This window comes from Chenopodium quinoa, unplaced genomic scaffold (genome assembly GCF_001683475.1).
Source record: "Chenopodium quinoa cultivar QQ74 unplaced genomic scaffold, ASM168347v1, whole genome shotgun sequence".
NCBI lineage: Eukaryota > Viridiplantae > Streptophyta > Magnoliopsida > Caryophyllales > Amaranthaceae > Chenopodium > Chenopodium quinoa.
Genome location: NW_018744502.1, coordinates 6,551,231 through 6,567,086, shown reverse-complemented (window position 1 = coordinate 6,567,086; position 15,856 = coordinate 6,551,231). Strand labels below are relative to the sequence as shown.

Below are 15,856 nucleotides of genomic sequence, written 5' to 3'. Positions count from 1 at the left end.
TCAGTGGTGTATAGTGAAAAAGCCTATAAATCAATTTTAGAACGTTTTACCTCGTTTGTACCTTCATGAGTAACTTCAAGTAGATCTCATATTTGCTTAGCAGACTTACATCCCATGATGCTATTGTGTTCATGGGGTCTAACTCCACAATGCCACAGTTTTATTGCTAAAGCATTCAATTCATATTTTTGAAAATGTTCCTTATCAAAATCTGATAAAGTTTTAGGAACTACCTCGTTTTTTCCATTAGTTTTGGTTACCTCAAAATCACCAGACTTGATAACATGTCAAATCAGGTAATTTTCAGCCTTTATGAAGATCTCCATCCTGTTCTTCTTGTAGGTATAGAACTTACCATTGAACAAAGGTGGACGTTAAGTAGAGTACCCTTCTTCAAGCTTCTCTCGATAATTCATCTTTCCTCAGGAACTTACTCAACAAAGTTATTTGTTTATACGTCAGAACCTGCTCTGATACCAATTGTTAGTTGAGACGAACTTCTACAAGGGGGGGTGAATTGTAGAGAATTCCTAGTGACTACTTTTTGCGGAATTATAAAACAGAGTATTAAAGGAACTTGCAATGCACATAGGATTTTACGAGAAAACCTTCCATGGCCTAATTGGAATTAAAACCTCGATCCTCCAAGGGTTTTCAAACTCCAACCCAATCCACTATAATAGGCCAAACACACCTAGTTACAACCTATTACAATCAGACCTTTCTCACAAGTTCCTGACTGAACTTGCTATACGATAGGACCCTATCCTACCCAACCTAAGTCCCGGACTTAGATTCACTCAGTTCTCCCGGAGTATTCACAACTCAGCTTCAACCTTGAAGCCTACAAATTGTATGCAATATGCTAATCACTCACCCAATACCAAAACAATACAAACTCTTGACTCTAATAAGTGACCTGAAAGCTACACATGAAATCCGAAACTAATATGACAAAGCTTAGACTTGGCAAACTTACACTTTAAGCGCTCTTTAGATTTTTCACGCACAAACTCAAAAGTTGTTTCAATTATGATCTCTCCTTTATATATAAGGAGTACTTGTATGTAAAGTAGGGTTTTCAGAAGATAGAATATTAGAAAACTGTCGTTTTATAAAACCCTTGTGAAATTAATCTTTTGAAGAAAATCTTTCGGAAAACTTAACAAAGATATAATTCGGAAAAGATTATTATTTTGCAAAACCAGATTTTTTAAGATAAAATCTCTTAAAGATCTTTTCCTAAATTAAAACTTATCTTTTATAAAACTTTCCATATTTAAACGCTTGCCAAGTTTTGCCACGCTTCTAATAGAATTCATGCATAAACTAACCAAACACATTTACAACAATCCTAGTAAAAATAAACTTAACAAAAACCTTAATAATAAGACTTTTAGTCTATTGCTGGATTGTCTCCTCAATCCTTGCATTATAAGAATACTTGGGCTCTACGTAGACCAGGACTGAGTTCCTGCTATCTTCAGCTCTCCAGCTCGTTGCTGGAACTCACAGACCAACTTCTTGTAGAACTTGCTCTCTTTAACACAGTCCAAGCTAGTCTTCTTAGCTTGCTGTCAAGCTCCCGTTAGGGAACTTCTTCTTTGTGTTCATGTTAGGGACCACTTTTAATTCCAATGAGGAACTCTTATTCTATTCTCTTTATCTTCCCTAATATTCTCCTTGGATCTTCATAGGCGGGCTACTCTTCCATTTCCAATGTCAAATTCACCTGTTCTAATTAAATACTTAGAGAGAACGCATTAGTTGAAGTTAGCTTTTACTAATCATTATCAAAACTCTTAAGTTTCAGCAAAATTAAATTAGAGATTCCTTTAAACGAAGAGTGCATATAAATTGGAGTGATTAGAAATCAGTGTTGGCAGATTAAGGTGGTTGTAGGATTTTATTTATTTATATTTTGGCTAACTATAATTGCATGTAATTATTATTTTTAACATTATGCCTAATGATTACATGGGGTGCATATGTTGGAAAATATCGTGAGGATATTTGTCTAGCCTTTTATGAAAAAGGTTTTTTTTTTTTTTTTTCTTCTTTTTTTTCTTCTTTTTTTTTTTGCCACCCTCACTCTCTTTTTATGAAATGATTTTTGGATGAACATAACATTAATCTTGGGCAAATATCTTTCAAAGACATTCTTTAGGTTTTTCAAGGTAATTACTCGTATCATTTGTGGAACAATTGAACATATGACTCCGCAATAATAATTTTCTTGGCAGCGTACGAAATTAGCAATTCATATAATCTTCAAATTCTTCACATATACTCCCTCCGCTCTATATTAATATACTATTTGACCATTTATGAAACATATTTTTACATTTTAATTTATTAAAAGCATTGATACACTAATTTTTATTTTGACAAAGAAAAATAAAGATGAGGCAATTTATAATGGATGGAAGGAGCAAAAAACAACCAAGTTACTTAGTATTATACGTATATAAAACAGAAAATTAGTTTTCACTACTTTTTTTTTTTTTTTTTTTTTATTTTTTTTAACTTTATTGAAATTAATACCTTTTTAACTATTTATTTCATTTACTACTAACTACCTTTCATTTTTATCATTTATTAGTTTGACAACTGTTTTTAAATCCGGGTGTAGAGTAATCTACTGTGTGGCGGGAAAAAAAAATATGGGTAATTTTTGTGACGTTACAGGTGACTTTTGATAGTTTAATAGATATTTTCCGAGTTATGTTTGATTTTTAAAAATTGGTATTTGAAATTCAAATGTAGAAATATCAAGAAAAATGTGACTTCAAAAGTTAATTATAACAATAAAATTAAATAATAGAGTTTCTGGGCAAATTAATAATTTTACAAAAATAATATATATAAAGTAGAGTTTAGAAGGAAATTTTTTTTAAAAAAAATATTATATTTTTAGTATAGTTGTATAGTTATATATATAGATATATAGATTGGGAAGCATGTGTTACAAGGAGAAAGTATTATCAAATAAAAAATACCAAATAAATTTACTCAAAGATAAAAATGGTATTTGAGTAGTATACACACTTATTCAGAGTAAAAAATAGTCAAAGAATTTGAAACAGCTTTAACCTTAAAAAATAAGTAAATTATGATGCTATTATTTTTATTTAGGCGGGAAAATTTTTCATGAGAATAACATGTGTACATTTGAGGTTAGAGATGATGTCAGCGGTTGTTGTTTTAGTATTATTTATAGATAGGGTGATTTGTGAGGATAAAAGTAACTGGGTAGTATTAGTAACCTTTGATAGTTTAAGGCTAATTTTGTGAGAATAAAAGTAACTAAGTAATAAGAATAACTTTTATGAGATTAAGGGTAACTTTTTGGTATGCAATAACCGGATGTACAGTATAAATTTACTGTACACACCCGATTCGTGCAAAACCTTTTGTATTGTTATTAGTTTTTTTTGCTAGCATTTGATGAATTTTTCTTAAAAAAAAAAAAAAATTACCGATCACAACTCATACAAGTATTTTCATATTTTACTCTCATTTTTGCTATTGAAATGACTAATAAATTTAATTTCCCAATTTAGAAGAATAGTTAATTGTAATTTGTTTTAACAATTGAGATTTATCATAGATAGAATTGTTGATAATTACAAGCATTATTTGTAGCTAAAAATGATGAGCGTAAAGTTTAAAAAAAAACGAAGAAGAAATACCTATTGGAGTCGTAATTAACACTTTTTGGATGAAATTCGTCTCCTAGTAAAAAATTCAACAAATGAGTAAAATAAAATTATTAAAAAAATTGAATTAAATACCTATCGGAGTCGTAATTAGCATATAATTTTAGGCAATTTAATTGACTTAAATAAAATAAGAAGTAAGTGAGGTAGTTAGAATATTACAAAATTGTGAAACAAAGATAGTGATTAATAGATTATTGAAAAGTAATGAATGTGAGAGGAAAAAAAATAATAAAAAAAAAGTAATTTTAGGTTTGGGTGGGAACTATGAAAAGAGAGATATATAATATTAAACACAAATTATTGGATGCGGCATGGTGAGTGACGCCATTAATTTGACGTTTAGTGATATTGCTAAACTTTTTGGTCTTGTATAATATATCTTATTTTTTGTTGGATGAATGGTTAATTATATGGATCAGCAAACAAAATACAAATGTTAGCCAATAAAAGGAACATATCAGCCAATTGATGTTTGATATCAGTCAACATTAAGAATATATCAGACATTAATAAAAACGTATCAACCAACAAAAAGAACATATCAGCCAACAAAAGGACTATATCAGCCAATAAAAGATACATATCAGCCAACATAATGAACATATAAGCCAATAAAAGGATGAAATCAGCAAACAAAAGCAACATGTAAGCCAACAAAATAAACATATCAGACAACAAAATGAAACGTATAAGCTAACAAAATATACATATCAGCCAACAAAATAAAGATATCATCCAACTAAAGAAACATAGCAGTCAACTGATGTCTGATAGCAGCCAACAAAAGGAACATATCAAACTTAAAAAAAAAACATATCAGCTAACAAAATAAATATATCAGCCAACGAATGAAACATATCAGTTAAGTCTGCCGCACGTAATTATGCGTACAACAATCCGCAAACAATACCTACTCAATATTAAAATGTAACTTTTTGTCAAAAATAAAAGTTTAACACTTATTAAAACACGGAGGGAGTATATAAGAACATGGTACAATAAATAAATTGCTTACAAAACAACAAATTCAACTTTAAGACACTAACCTAATGGCAAAGGAGACAAATCTACGAGGAACAACAACCAACATTTAGATCAGACTACGTGATTACTAACGAGAGCTTGCAAATCCTTAACAAATTTGTCGAAGTAACCACTCATTAATCCAGGTTGACCTAATTTTTGCCTACAAATTTCATGGTTTTTCTTAATTAAACCACTAATCTCACAACTTTCATCCATCACAGATTTAATAGCTTTACACAAACTCTCCCTTGACACCCAAATTCCATCCTCTCCTCGGTCTACTTCCACAGCCACTTTCAACTCCGTCGTAAATATTTTTGTAAATAAGACTTGTTCGTGTAATTGCGGCATCAACACTATCTGATTTTTACTCAACATACCCTCCCATATACTTCCTGATCCACAATGGCTTACAAAGCATCCGACTGATGGGTGTGCTAGTATTTGTTGCTGTTGCACCCATGCCCCCGTTACCACCCCTCGATCACCGACCCTCTTTGCAAACCCATCGGGGAATGCCTCCTCCACGGTTGCATAGCCAGTGGGGGGCTTGAATGCGGCCAAAAAGGGTAAATTTGTCATTTCAAATCCGAGTAGGAGCTCTTGAAATTGGGCCACGTCGAGTATGACTTGACTCCCAAAAACACAAAACACCACTGATCTTGGTGAGAATTGGCTTAGCCAATCTGTCCAATGGGCCTCTAGAATTGTTTCATTGGGCCTATTGGGCTCAGGGAGGTCTAGGCCCGAGAGGAGGATTGGCTTGTTATTGAACTGCTTAGATAAGTAGTCACAATACTTGCCTTCTATCTCTCGGCAGGTTTTGATAGCGATTGCGTCGCTACGCCTAAGCGAGGTGGTGATCCGCTCGTAAAAGGTCACCCCCTCGCCAAATGGCACATACAATGATCGAATCATTGTCTTTGGGTCTATAATGACCGTGGACGAAGGGTAGCCTGGTGGTGCAATTGCAACACAGGCATCCTCCTCAAACACGACTTTGTCTTTTGGTGGGTCCCGAGATGGGACCATAGTAAAGGCCATGGCCACGGCGGAAACTATAGAGTAGGCCACACACTTGGCCTGGGACCCAGAGGCAACTACTGCCTCTGGAACCCAGTAGGTAAAGTCATAAATGACGAGGTTAGGTTGAAGTCTAACAAGGATAGACTCAAACTCAACCCGAGTGAGGTCTAAAGCGGTGGCAAGGTGGGTTTGGAGGTGGAAGGGAATATCCGAAGCGGTTTCCGTATCCGAAGGGAGTGGATGAACTTGGGGAATAGTGATTGTATGTAAGGTTATAAAGGACGGATGAAAGTTTTTAGATTGTAAAAAAAATTTGGCCTTGTTTGGGAGCAATAGAGTGACAATGTGGCCTCTCTCGGCAAATTTGTTAGCAAGATGAAGATATGGAATAAAATGACCCATGGCTAACCATGGATGTATCAATACTTTCAACTGTTTTTCCTTCATTGTTTTTTAATTTTTTTTTTATTTCATTTGTAATCGGATGATGAAGTTGTATTGTGGCATGCATGGCTTTTATAGTTGTCGATGACAAAGTTATGATTCTCATGAAAAATATTACAGTAATGTCTTAACACACGTAATAAGTTTTTTATGCACATTATTACAAGTGGTGCGTATCATCATTACTCTCTCTGTCTCTATTTTTTTATCTCATTTGACTGTGCACGATCTTTAAAACGCGTCTTAAAATGTCTAAATTTTTATTGTCATACACGTAAAAATTATACAAACGTAATATTAATAAAGTATACAATGAGACGAATCTAAGAAGACCATTCATGACTATATTGTCTTTTAAAGATTAACGGTAATTTATGGTCAAAATTTTCAAAGTTTGACCCAAAAAATGGCAATGGGGCAAAAATAAAGGGACGGAGGGAGTATTAGTTATATACGTTGATGGTGTTTTCTCTGTTTTTATTTAGTGTCTTATTTAAACCATGTCAACACGGAACGAACTTTAGACAGTACTAGATTTAATTATTAATAAATTTAAATTATGAAAAGTTTATCTTTGAAAAGTATACGACATAAATTAAGATGATTTTTACATTTACATACTCAAATGACCATATATGTGTAATATACGAGTAATGTAATAAGGAGTAACATTATTCAAAATAGTGCACTTAAATAAAACACACGGTGTACAACACTTGTAACTTAGTAAGAAAATGGAGCTAGGAAGTCATTAAATTCGATGCCTTTATCATCAGTCCCTGCAGACTACAAATGTACACAGTCTTCTATTGTGCATGCATGTATTATCGTATGCAACAAAATGACATTTTATCATTACTGTTATAATTGTAGCTAGCCAGGCATTTATTCGGATTTATTTGGAATTTACTCACTCCATTGAACAAAATATAAACAATTTAACTACACTCTACCATATGATAAGCTACTATATCAGTGTATGATATGACAGTGCCGGGGCTAAAATTGCAAATTATTTATGGGGTCCTGTTCAACTTTTTAAAATGGGGCCTTAAATTTGAAAGAGTAAATAAAATTCATATATAGGAAAAATTGGGAGATTAACAACGGTTTAATAATTAATTTCATCTTCAAATTGAAGATTTAACCGTTGAAATATGAACTAATATTGGGAAAATTAATTTTGGGAGATGAAAATTTTGAAAATTAATTGAATAATTGTAGAAAATGAAGAAGATAAAAAAAGAAAGTAAATGAAAAATATAAAGTTTAGAAGATGTAGAGTTTTTTTTTGGAATTGAAATAATAGATTGAAATTTTTTGGGGAAAAACCGAAAAAGGAAATCAGATTTTTTTGGGTGGAGTTTCTGAGACTATTGAATACATGTCTACATTCAATGTATCAAGCCAGCTGTCAGCTACCCAAAAATTTAGAAAATTGTTTGATGCATGTCTTGAACCCAAGACATTGGGTACACAAGACAATTGCTCTAACCACTACACCAACTACAATTTTAAGATAATATGCCAAACTTAATTATATATATCTAAATTTGGGGGCCCCTCAAATTTGGGAGCCCTGTCCGTCGACCACCTTGCTCCGGCCCAGAACCGCCACTGGATATGATGATGCGGAGTTTTTTAAAAAAAAAATTAAAAAGAAAGGTAAACAAGAAGTGAGCCCTTTCTCTAAATATTGTTGGAAAACACGCAATTTTCAAAATATAGCCAATCTTTTTTTAATTCCCACCATTTCGTCCATGTCAGCTAAGGGGAAAAATCGGTTTTTTTTTTTTTTTTTTTTATCGGTCCAGCAACAAACCGCTACTTGAAGTAGCAGTGTTCTGGAAATAAACCGCTACTTGGTTTCAATTTCATACACCGCTACTTGAAGTAGCGGTTTGTCTCGAAACAAGTAGCGGTTTATAAAATAGACACCGCTACTTGAAGTAGCGATAATTGCTGTAATTTTTATTTTTTTTTTATTTTTTTTTTTTACAAAATATCAGTAAATCAGCCAAAAAATAAACCTACAAGTGTACCTGTAAAACCTTAAAACCTACTATTTTCAGCCAGCATGTATAAGTTCCTGTTTAGCTTCTTGTTCAAGTTCCAATCAAGTTCGAATTGGTCAAAGTTCCATGGAACAAAGCATAAATTTCTGTAACATTCCCTTTCGAAGGATGATGAAGCAAGGTGATTATCTTTAACTAAGTGTTGAAGATTCATAATTTCTTTTAATTTCTTTTATGGAACGACATCCAAAAAGGAAGTATCCCTTACAGGAACTCGATGCTTCAATATTTTTATGCTATAAGTTTTATCTATCTCTTTTGATTAACCTATTGACATTTTGAAAGCAAAAAGGAATCTCTTAGGTTTTGATTTTCATGTTATATTTGAATGAATATATGAGGAACTTTGACAAGGTGTGAAGAATTTGAGATTAAATCAACACATTCCTCTACCCAAGATTCAATGGTCGAAAGGACTAAAAGGACATGTTCCAACTTGATATCTATAGAAACATGGAGAGTTGAAGGTTCATAGTAGGAGGAAACTCGTGGCATCTCGACAACGAGGTTCCAAAGGGCTGATGAAAGTCAAATCAAGATATTTCCTGCTATAAGCCTACAATGGGAGAACTTTGACTTATAACACTAACAAGGAAGGTAAGATCGGTGCAAAACAAGAAGTTAGTAAGTCAAGTTCCTATCCTATTGTGAATATTTTCCTTGACAAGTTTTTGATGCACATTCTGGTTTTTAAATTCTTGTAACTCTAGATGTTTTATGGATTTAAGATGACATCATCAATAAAGAGTGGAAATGTCACAAATGAAGGGAATCAAATAAGGAACACATCATTTGTGGATCTCAAGTTGGTTCCTAACAACAACTTGACATTTCTAGGTTTTATTGAAGATGAAATACTTCTATGTCTCAAACCTTAAACATGTTAATCTTTTCATTCTTGATAAACCTAGTAGGAATGTGATAAGAGGTATATGTATATATAAGTTCCAAATAGGTTAAGATCGAGGAGCATGAGAATCAAAACATGTTATATTCTCTTTCAACATCAGTTAGATGGTAAGAAATACTAATCCATTAGATCTTAGTGATATGGATTTGTTTACCAAATGATATGTAGAGGCTAATTGAAAGAAATGTCTAGTTTATAAGTGATGAATGCAAAGAAACAATTGGTTTTTTTCCTTCATAAAAAAGATGAAGTAGTTGTTGATTTTATATTCTTTTCTAAATTGGGATATTTTGGCTAAGTGTTCATCAATTATGAAATTAAAGATCTAACCACAAAACCCAGTTCCAGTCATGTTTGATGATTCTTGCAGGAACACAGGATTGACAACAAGTTTCCAGCTTTGAATCTTGAAAGACGCGAGGAAAATGATGTTATATACTAATGACCTTTGTAGGAACTTTTGGAATAGTTTTCAATACCTCTTTCTATTTCATCAACATGGAAACAATAGATATTTAATTAACATGAAACCCTATGTTCCACTTAGGGATGTTTGATGATAGAAGTGCCAAGGAGATTTATCCATAAACGCCTAAGATAGTAAAACATAAAGAGTTTACATTATCATGTTTAATGTGCAATAAGTGAACATACTTTCTTTTGAGACTAACATGTTTGCACCCATTAAACGGGTTAAAGATAAAGGATGAGCTCACAAGTTCTTGTAGAACTAGTTGAGTTTCTAATGAAGAAATATGTCACTAAGAATAACAGCAAGGGCTAGCTACGTCGCCTTATGTTTAGGAACTTTTAGATGTTAAGTTCCAACTCATGAAGAAAAGTTCAAGGAAATCAATACAAGAAAGCAAGTTTCGACGAGGTTCCAGAGCTGAGATAATATTAGTTTTGACCAGGAATATCTCAATAAATTAAGGAACTATAGTGTCTTCCACACATCTGTAACCAACGCTAAGCCTCATACTACATTGAAGCATTTGAGGATGCAGTTTGAAGGTAAGATGTGCAACAGGAATTCTATGAGCTTAAAAGGAAGAAGGTGTATGTTACATCCTGAACCTGTTATAGAATACCTTAAGGGATCAGAAGTTAAACAAGGTATTCTGGAAAAAGCTTGTTGAGTAAGGTACGTGAAAGGAACAAGGCTAGGTTGGTTCTCAAAAGAAACAACCAATGTAAAGGTATGTACTCGTGTAGCTAGACTTGAAGGTAATGGAATATTATTTGTTATTGTTGTATATATGGGATTAGAGTTGTACCACATGGATATCTTGCATGCCTTTCATATGAATTTTTATTATAGACGTCTATGTGGAACACACTCTAGGATAGAATGTTATCCAAGTTCCTTCTTGAAAATTGAGCTTTAAAATTGTCAATTTTTGTTTTCAAGATGGACTAATTTATTAGTTACTTATTTACATTGATAAAATTTATGGTACAAGTAACGAGTCATTGTACATGGGTTTTTGCTAATCCTATGATAAGAAAATGTATTTATATGCATCAACCACTTACAATCGAACTTGAGTTAGAAGTGAAATTTCATATTAGATTCGAGATCATCAAGGAACAGAACTACCACTTCAAGAACTCCAAGGTAAGCCATCATATCAACCAATATTTCAAAGTTATATCTTTTCATGGTAAAGGGCTACATAAGGTATAAGTTCCTTTTCACATTATGTCATTATATGAGTTGAATTGATAAATTTATAGTATGAGTGCAATAAATTTGTGAATCGACTCTCTTATGTATGTCTTGGCTTGTCTTATTCTTGTGAATTGCTTAATGGAACAAGACTTGATGAAACATAACATGAGTATAAAGTGTTATTTCCCTTAAGTTATGTAAAGCAAGTTGGGGTTCCTATGCATAATAAAATTAAAGTAAAGTATGTGCACTTAATGTTTATGTGTCACACTTAATTTATATGTTGTAAAAGACATACTCTCTTGCTTAAGAGTATTAGAGGTCTCATAATAGAACAATGAATGCTGTCAAACACGAAGCTCCTAAGTTGCCAAAGGTCAATGGAAGAAACCTTGATGGAACAAGACAGGTAAGTTCCCAGACCGTTAATACCTCACTAATATAAATTTTAGAGGAAACTAACCTATCTTTGGCCAACTCTCAAGCATCCACACCATATATCTCTAAATGCAGCATTATTCTACAACTCTAAGTTGTGTGTCCATGTTGCATGTACCTTAATTGTTTTATATTCTCATCAATTCGAAGATTCTTACTCATCAAATTTCCTCTTTCTGTTCATACTTTTTTACTTCTTATTTTCACTTTGCATGTGCTTTAAGTTATAATTCTTAACCCTTTGTGGTTCAACAAAACATGAAGAATGGTTAATACAAGTTGAGGGGGAAGTTGAAGAAAAAGAAAGAAGTAAACATTTAAAAAGGAAAAAGAATGGTAAGGAACTCAAGGGGAATAAGGTAGGAACCAAGAAATCAAGATGGTTCATATCTGGTTGTGGAACTCAAGTGTATGAGTAAGTATTATCTTCATTGATTACAAATGTTTTATTCTAGGAATGCATAATATGTATAATGACACCCTTTGGGAAAATAAAAATAAAAATAAGGGTGATCAAATATTTAATTTCCTAGATATCTATATATGAAGAACAATGACTTTTGATGTCGTGTACTTGTATACATGGTAAGCTAGTGAGGGAACAACAATAAACGTTGAAGGAATTTGACTATGAAGCTAAAATCTATTTAAATTCCAATGAGCAGAATGTTCCTCAAATAAAGTTGGTGATTGAAGTAAAGGGAACTCGATTATCAAATAGCAAGATGAATATGTGTTGTGTTTAGCAGGAGGTTCAAGGGTATGAGGTGAAGAAAAAATGAAGAGAACCTCATCTCAAAACGTCTAAACGAAGAGCACAAATTCTACTTTATGTTCCCTCTACTCATTTTGTTCCATATGCTTCTTCATTTATCCTTTGAGCTTACGTTTTCCTTTGTATATTCATGCGATCCATTTCTAACTTTTAGCCCTATTCTTAACTTGATTTTTAACTACTTATTTGTTAAGTTCAATTAAGGGTTTTGAAGTTGGGCATTTGGATTGTAAGTTGGAATCTAGTGTGGAACCAGCATTCTTGTTTGAAAAGTGAGTGCCTTGAGGCTTTTAGGAACAACAAGTGTTTAACCATTATATATTTAATTATATATTATATGGTGGTAGGTGTGACATATGACTTTATGTGTGTGTAATTTATGGAAAACAAACATGTGGAACAATACCCTTTTTGATAATGACAAAAGGGGGAAGAGTATGTATGATGCTTATGGTATGCATTAGTTAAGTCTAAAGTTCTTATGCATCATGTTCTTAATATATAGTATATATTACAATAATGATGCATATTGCTCATATACTTATAGTTCCTTAATATGAGAAGTTCCTTTGTATGTTCCTAACTTGTTCTAATGTTATTTCCTTAGAGAAATAAGGGGGAATAAATGTACAACGATTTATCCTTTAATCTGTAATAAGCATCATTGATTTGTCATCATCAAAAAGGGGGAAATTTTTGAGTGATTAGGTTTAAATGATTGTAAGCTAATGATGATTATCTGATATTATGTTAATTATATCCTATTATTATTAACATATTTTATTCTTAACAAAAAGATGTATTTTAGGAAAACGTACTTTTAGATAATATCTTTTAAACTTATCTTTTGATAAAACCTATCTTTTTCAAGATGAAATGAATATTTCGAGTGTACTATAAATATGCTTAAATGTATGCATTCAAAGTTGAGGCTGGCGAAGTGAAGTGGTCGTGCTTAATTGTTTCATCCTTCATCACGAAGCTAAGTTAGTCCTCCCGGTCAAAGTTCCTGTCAGGTTTTGGTTTCAGTTTGTCTAGTGAGTTCCAGACAGATCTCGAGTGTGCTTAATGGTTTCATCCTTCACCACGAATTTGTTGGGTTTTGCGGTGTCCGACACCGCGCGGAAATAAAACCCGAAAATCGGATCGCATGCATAATACTTACAACATAAATAAAAGCATAAAAAATAAACATAAACATAAGAGAAGAGAGAGAGAGAGAATGATCACCCTTGTAGCATGCTTCGCTCAACCGTTGAGCTCGGACTTGAAAGCTTCAAGTTCCGCAAGTGTGAGAACCTCCAACGGTTAACACCCTCGCTACCGAACCGTAACTTGTCCCTACCCCGAAGCTTAGTCGGGGTTAGACCAAAATAACTTAGAGTTTATGAACAAAGGTTTTCTTGCTTGTGGAGATCCTTTAAAGTTCACCAACTCAAGTGCCTTTTCCTAATGCCAACTGATTGGTATTTATAGGGAATAGTGCTCAAGAATTCCCATCATCTTTCAATGTGGGATAGTTGGTAAAAAGGCAAAATAGAATTTTATTTAATTCTAAAATTAAATCAAAAGCCAAATGAATCACCAAACAACAAGTAGCATGAGGAGGGCAAGGGGTTAGGTAAGGACCACACCTCCCTTGGTCCCCAAGCCAAACTCCTACAACAAACCGGGCCAATAGGCGCACGCCAGCTGGCGACCTTCCTTGGAAGCCAAGGCAGCCTCGCTGGCGCCTGACACCTTGGCTAGGCTTGCTAGCCAGCCCACGCGTAGCAGCCCTCGCACCAACAGGCCACGCTTTACTTGCGGGCCGTTGTGCGTTGCTGGGCGCTGCTATCGCTAGCCAAGCCCAGCTAGCAGCTACTGCTACCTCGCGCAAGGCCCAACGAGCATTTGCGTGCTGCTGGCCTTGCTTGCGATGGTGTGTGGCTATTGCGGGGCTGGTGCTGCTAGCTTTCCTAGCAACGCACGGCTGGCCTTGCTGGCCTAGCCTTGCTTGCATGGCTTGCTCGGCTAACATGCTCAGCCATGCGGTGCATGCCAAGCTTACGACCGAGCCTTGCCTTGCAGCAAGGGCTTTGGCTAGGCTAGCCTACCTAACCTTCGATTGGCTAGGCCATTTCGAGGCTAGGATTTTTCCGCGCGATGACTTGCCGTTTGGTTGATTTTTCCGTCTCGTCGATCCCTAAATTCGACTCGACTTACGATGCTCGGCTTCAACGCTCTAAGCTCAGAATCCGACGTATTTGTTCGTAAAAACTCTATTGACTCATTTAATCTTTCGGATTAATTCGTCTCTTCGGTTCGGTTACACGATTGGGTGTGACCCGAAGGGTTCAGTTAAGATTAAACTGTAATATTAAATGCTCATTAATATTATTGATCGAAAGCGGCTTCCGGCTAGGCATTCCGATCACTTGACCTCACTGAATAATTATCTTTCTAATTAATTCCGAACCCTGTATCGGATAATACACTTGTTCGAAAGACACCATTCCTTTCAATCTCCCACTTGTCCTTCCGGACAAGTGTGCTAATTGTGTATAGCATATTTCCTACGTCATATAATGCCTCTTCATGAACTATAAGGTAAGATTCTTCGTCATCCTTACTACGTCCAAAAGTGTTTCTCGATTTTCGAGTTCTATTGTCAGTAAGCAGATGTCTTCTAAAATCTATTTGAGCACGGCCATGCATTTTCACAGTCTCGCTCTTCGAGAGGCCTTGCAAACAACAAAGACATGTTCCCTATTGTTAATGGGGGACATTCCCAGTTTTGCGTTGTCAGCTTCCCTCACTAAGAGGCCCTAGTTACCCAACTGTAGCCTTTATAATCCCCTTGTACGGCAGACGTTTGACAACATCAAAGTAGACTAGTACTCAAACAAGAGAATTTACAATACTCATGGTTGAGGAAAAAGGTTCCGATAGCCATAATGAGTAATATACTTATGACGATTGTTAAATCTCTTAAAGTATTCTCATAGGTCGATCCGGTATAGTTCCAAACTATTACCTGTGCAAATAATTTATGAAAATTTTGTCCTTGTAGCACAAGAAACGGAGCTATAAATCATACTACACACTAATCTCATGCGGTCATTAGTCGTCCAATTTTCAAATGACCTCGATTAGGATAATTTCGATATGATATTCAATGTTCACTTAATAATTGTTTCTTTATCCAAGACATGGCCTTGATACCCTATTTTGAATATTCTCAAATCGAATGGACTCATTATTTAATTCTAAACCACAATTAAACAGAAATGGAATAATAATTTACAGTAAAATTAAATTACTCCATAAATGAATAGTTTAACTTAGTGTTTTACATTAAGATCTGTATAACTTAATTAAAACACACAAATAGGGAAATCAAAGCCAATATCTGATATGCCTGATTCTCATTGCCTCAACGTGCTTGTTGTGTTTCTCTTGAGGCAAAGGTTTAGTGAGTGGATCGGCTACATTGTCGTCCGTTCCAATCTTGAAAATTCTAATTTCACCCTCGGACTTCCATTCCCTTATCATGTGAAATCGCCTCATGACATGTTTGACATTTTTATGCTCTCTTGGCTCTCTAGCCTGAGCAATAGTCCCACTATTATCATAGTAGAGGCCTATTGGTCCCTTTATTGAAGAGACAACACCAAGTTCACCAACGAACTTACGAATCCAAACTGCCTCCTTAGCTGCTTCTAAAGCTGCCAAGTATTCGGCTTCAGTTGTAGAATCTGCAGTCATGCTTTGCTTAGCAATCTTCCA

The 15,856-nt window shown here is 34.3% G+C and overlaps 1 protein-coding gene across 1 annotated transcript; it reads right to left on the bottom strand.

Annotated features, from left to right (window-relative positions):
* Positions 1-2,930: 2,930 nt before the first annotated feature.
* Positions 2,931-6,492, bottom strand: LOC110698200 (UDP-glycosyltransferase 79B7-like). The gene has a single exon (XM_021875599.1). The coding sequence runs from the start codon at positions 6,219-6,221 to the stop codon at positions 4,818-4,820; it is 1,404 nt and encodes a 467-aa protein (XP_021731291.1). The 5' UTR covers positions 6,222-6,492; the 3' UTR covers positions 2,931-4,817.
* Positions 6,493-15,856: the final 9,364 nt, after the last annotated feature.

Bases quoted from the DNA above. Each gene is read 5' to 3' on its own strand.
- LOC110698200 (XM_021875599.1), bottom strand. From the start codon at position 6,221: ATGAAGGAAAAACAGTTGAAAGTATTGATACATCCATGGTTAGCCATG.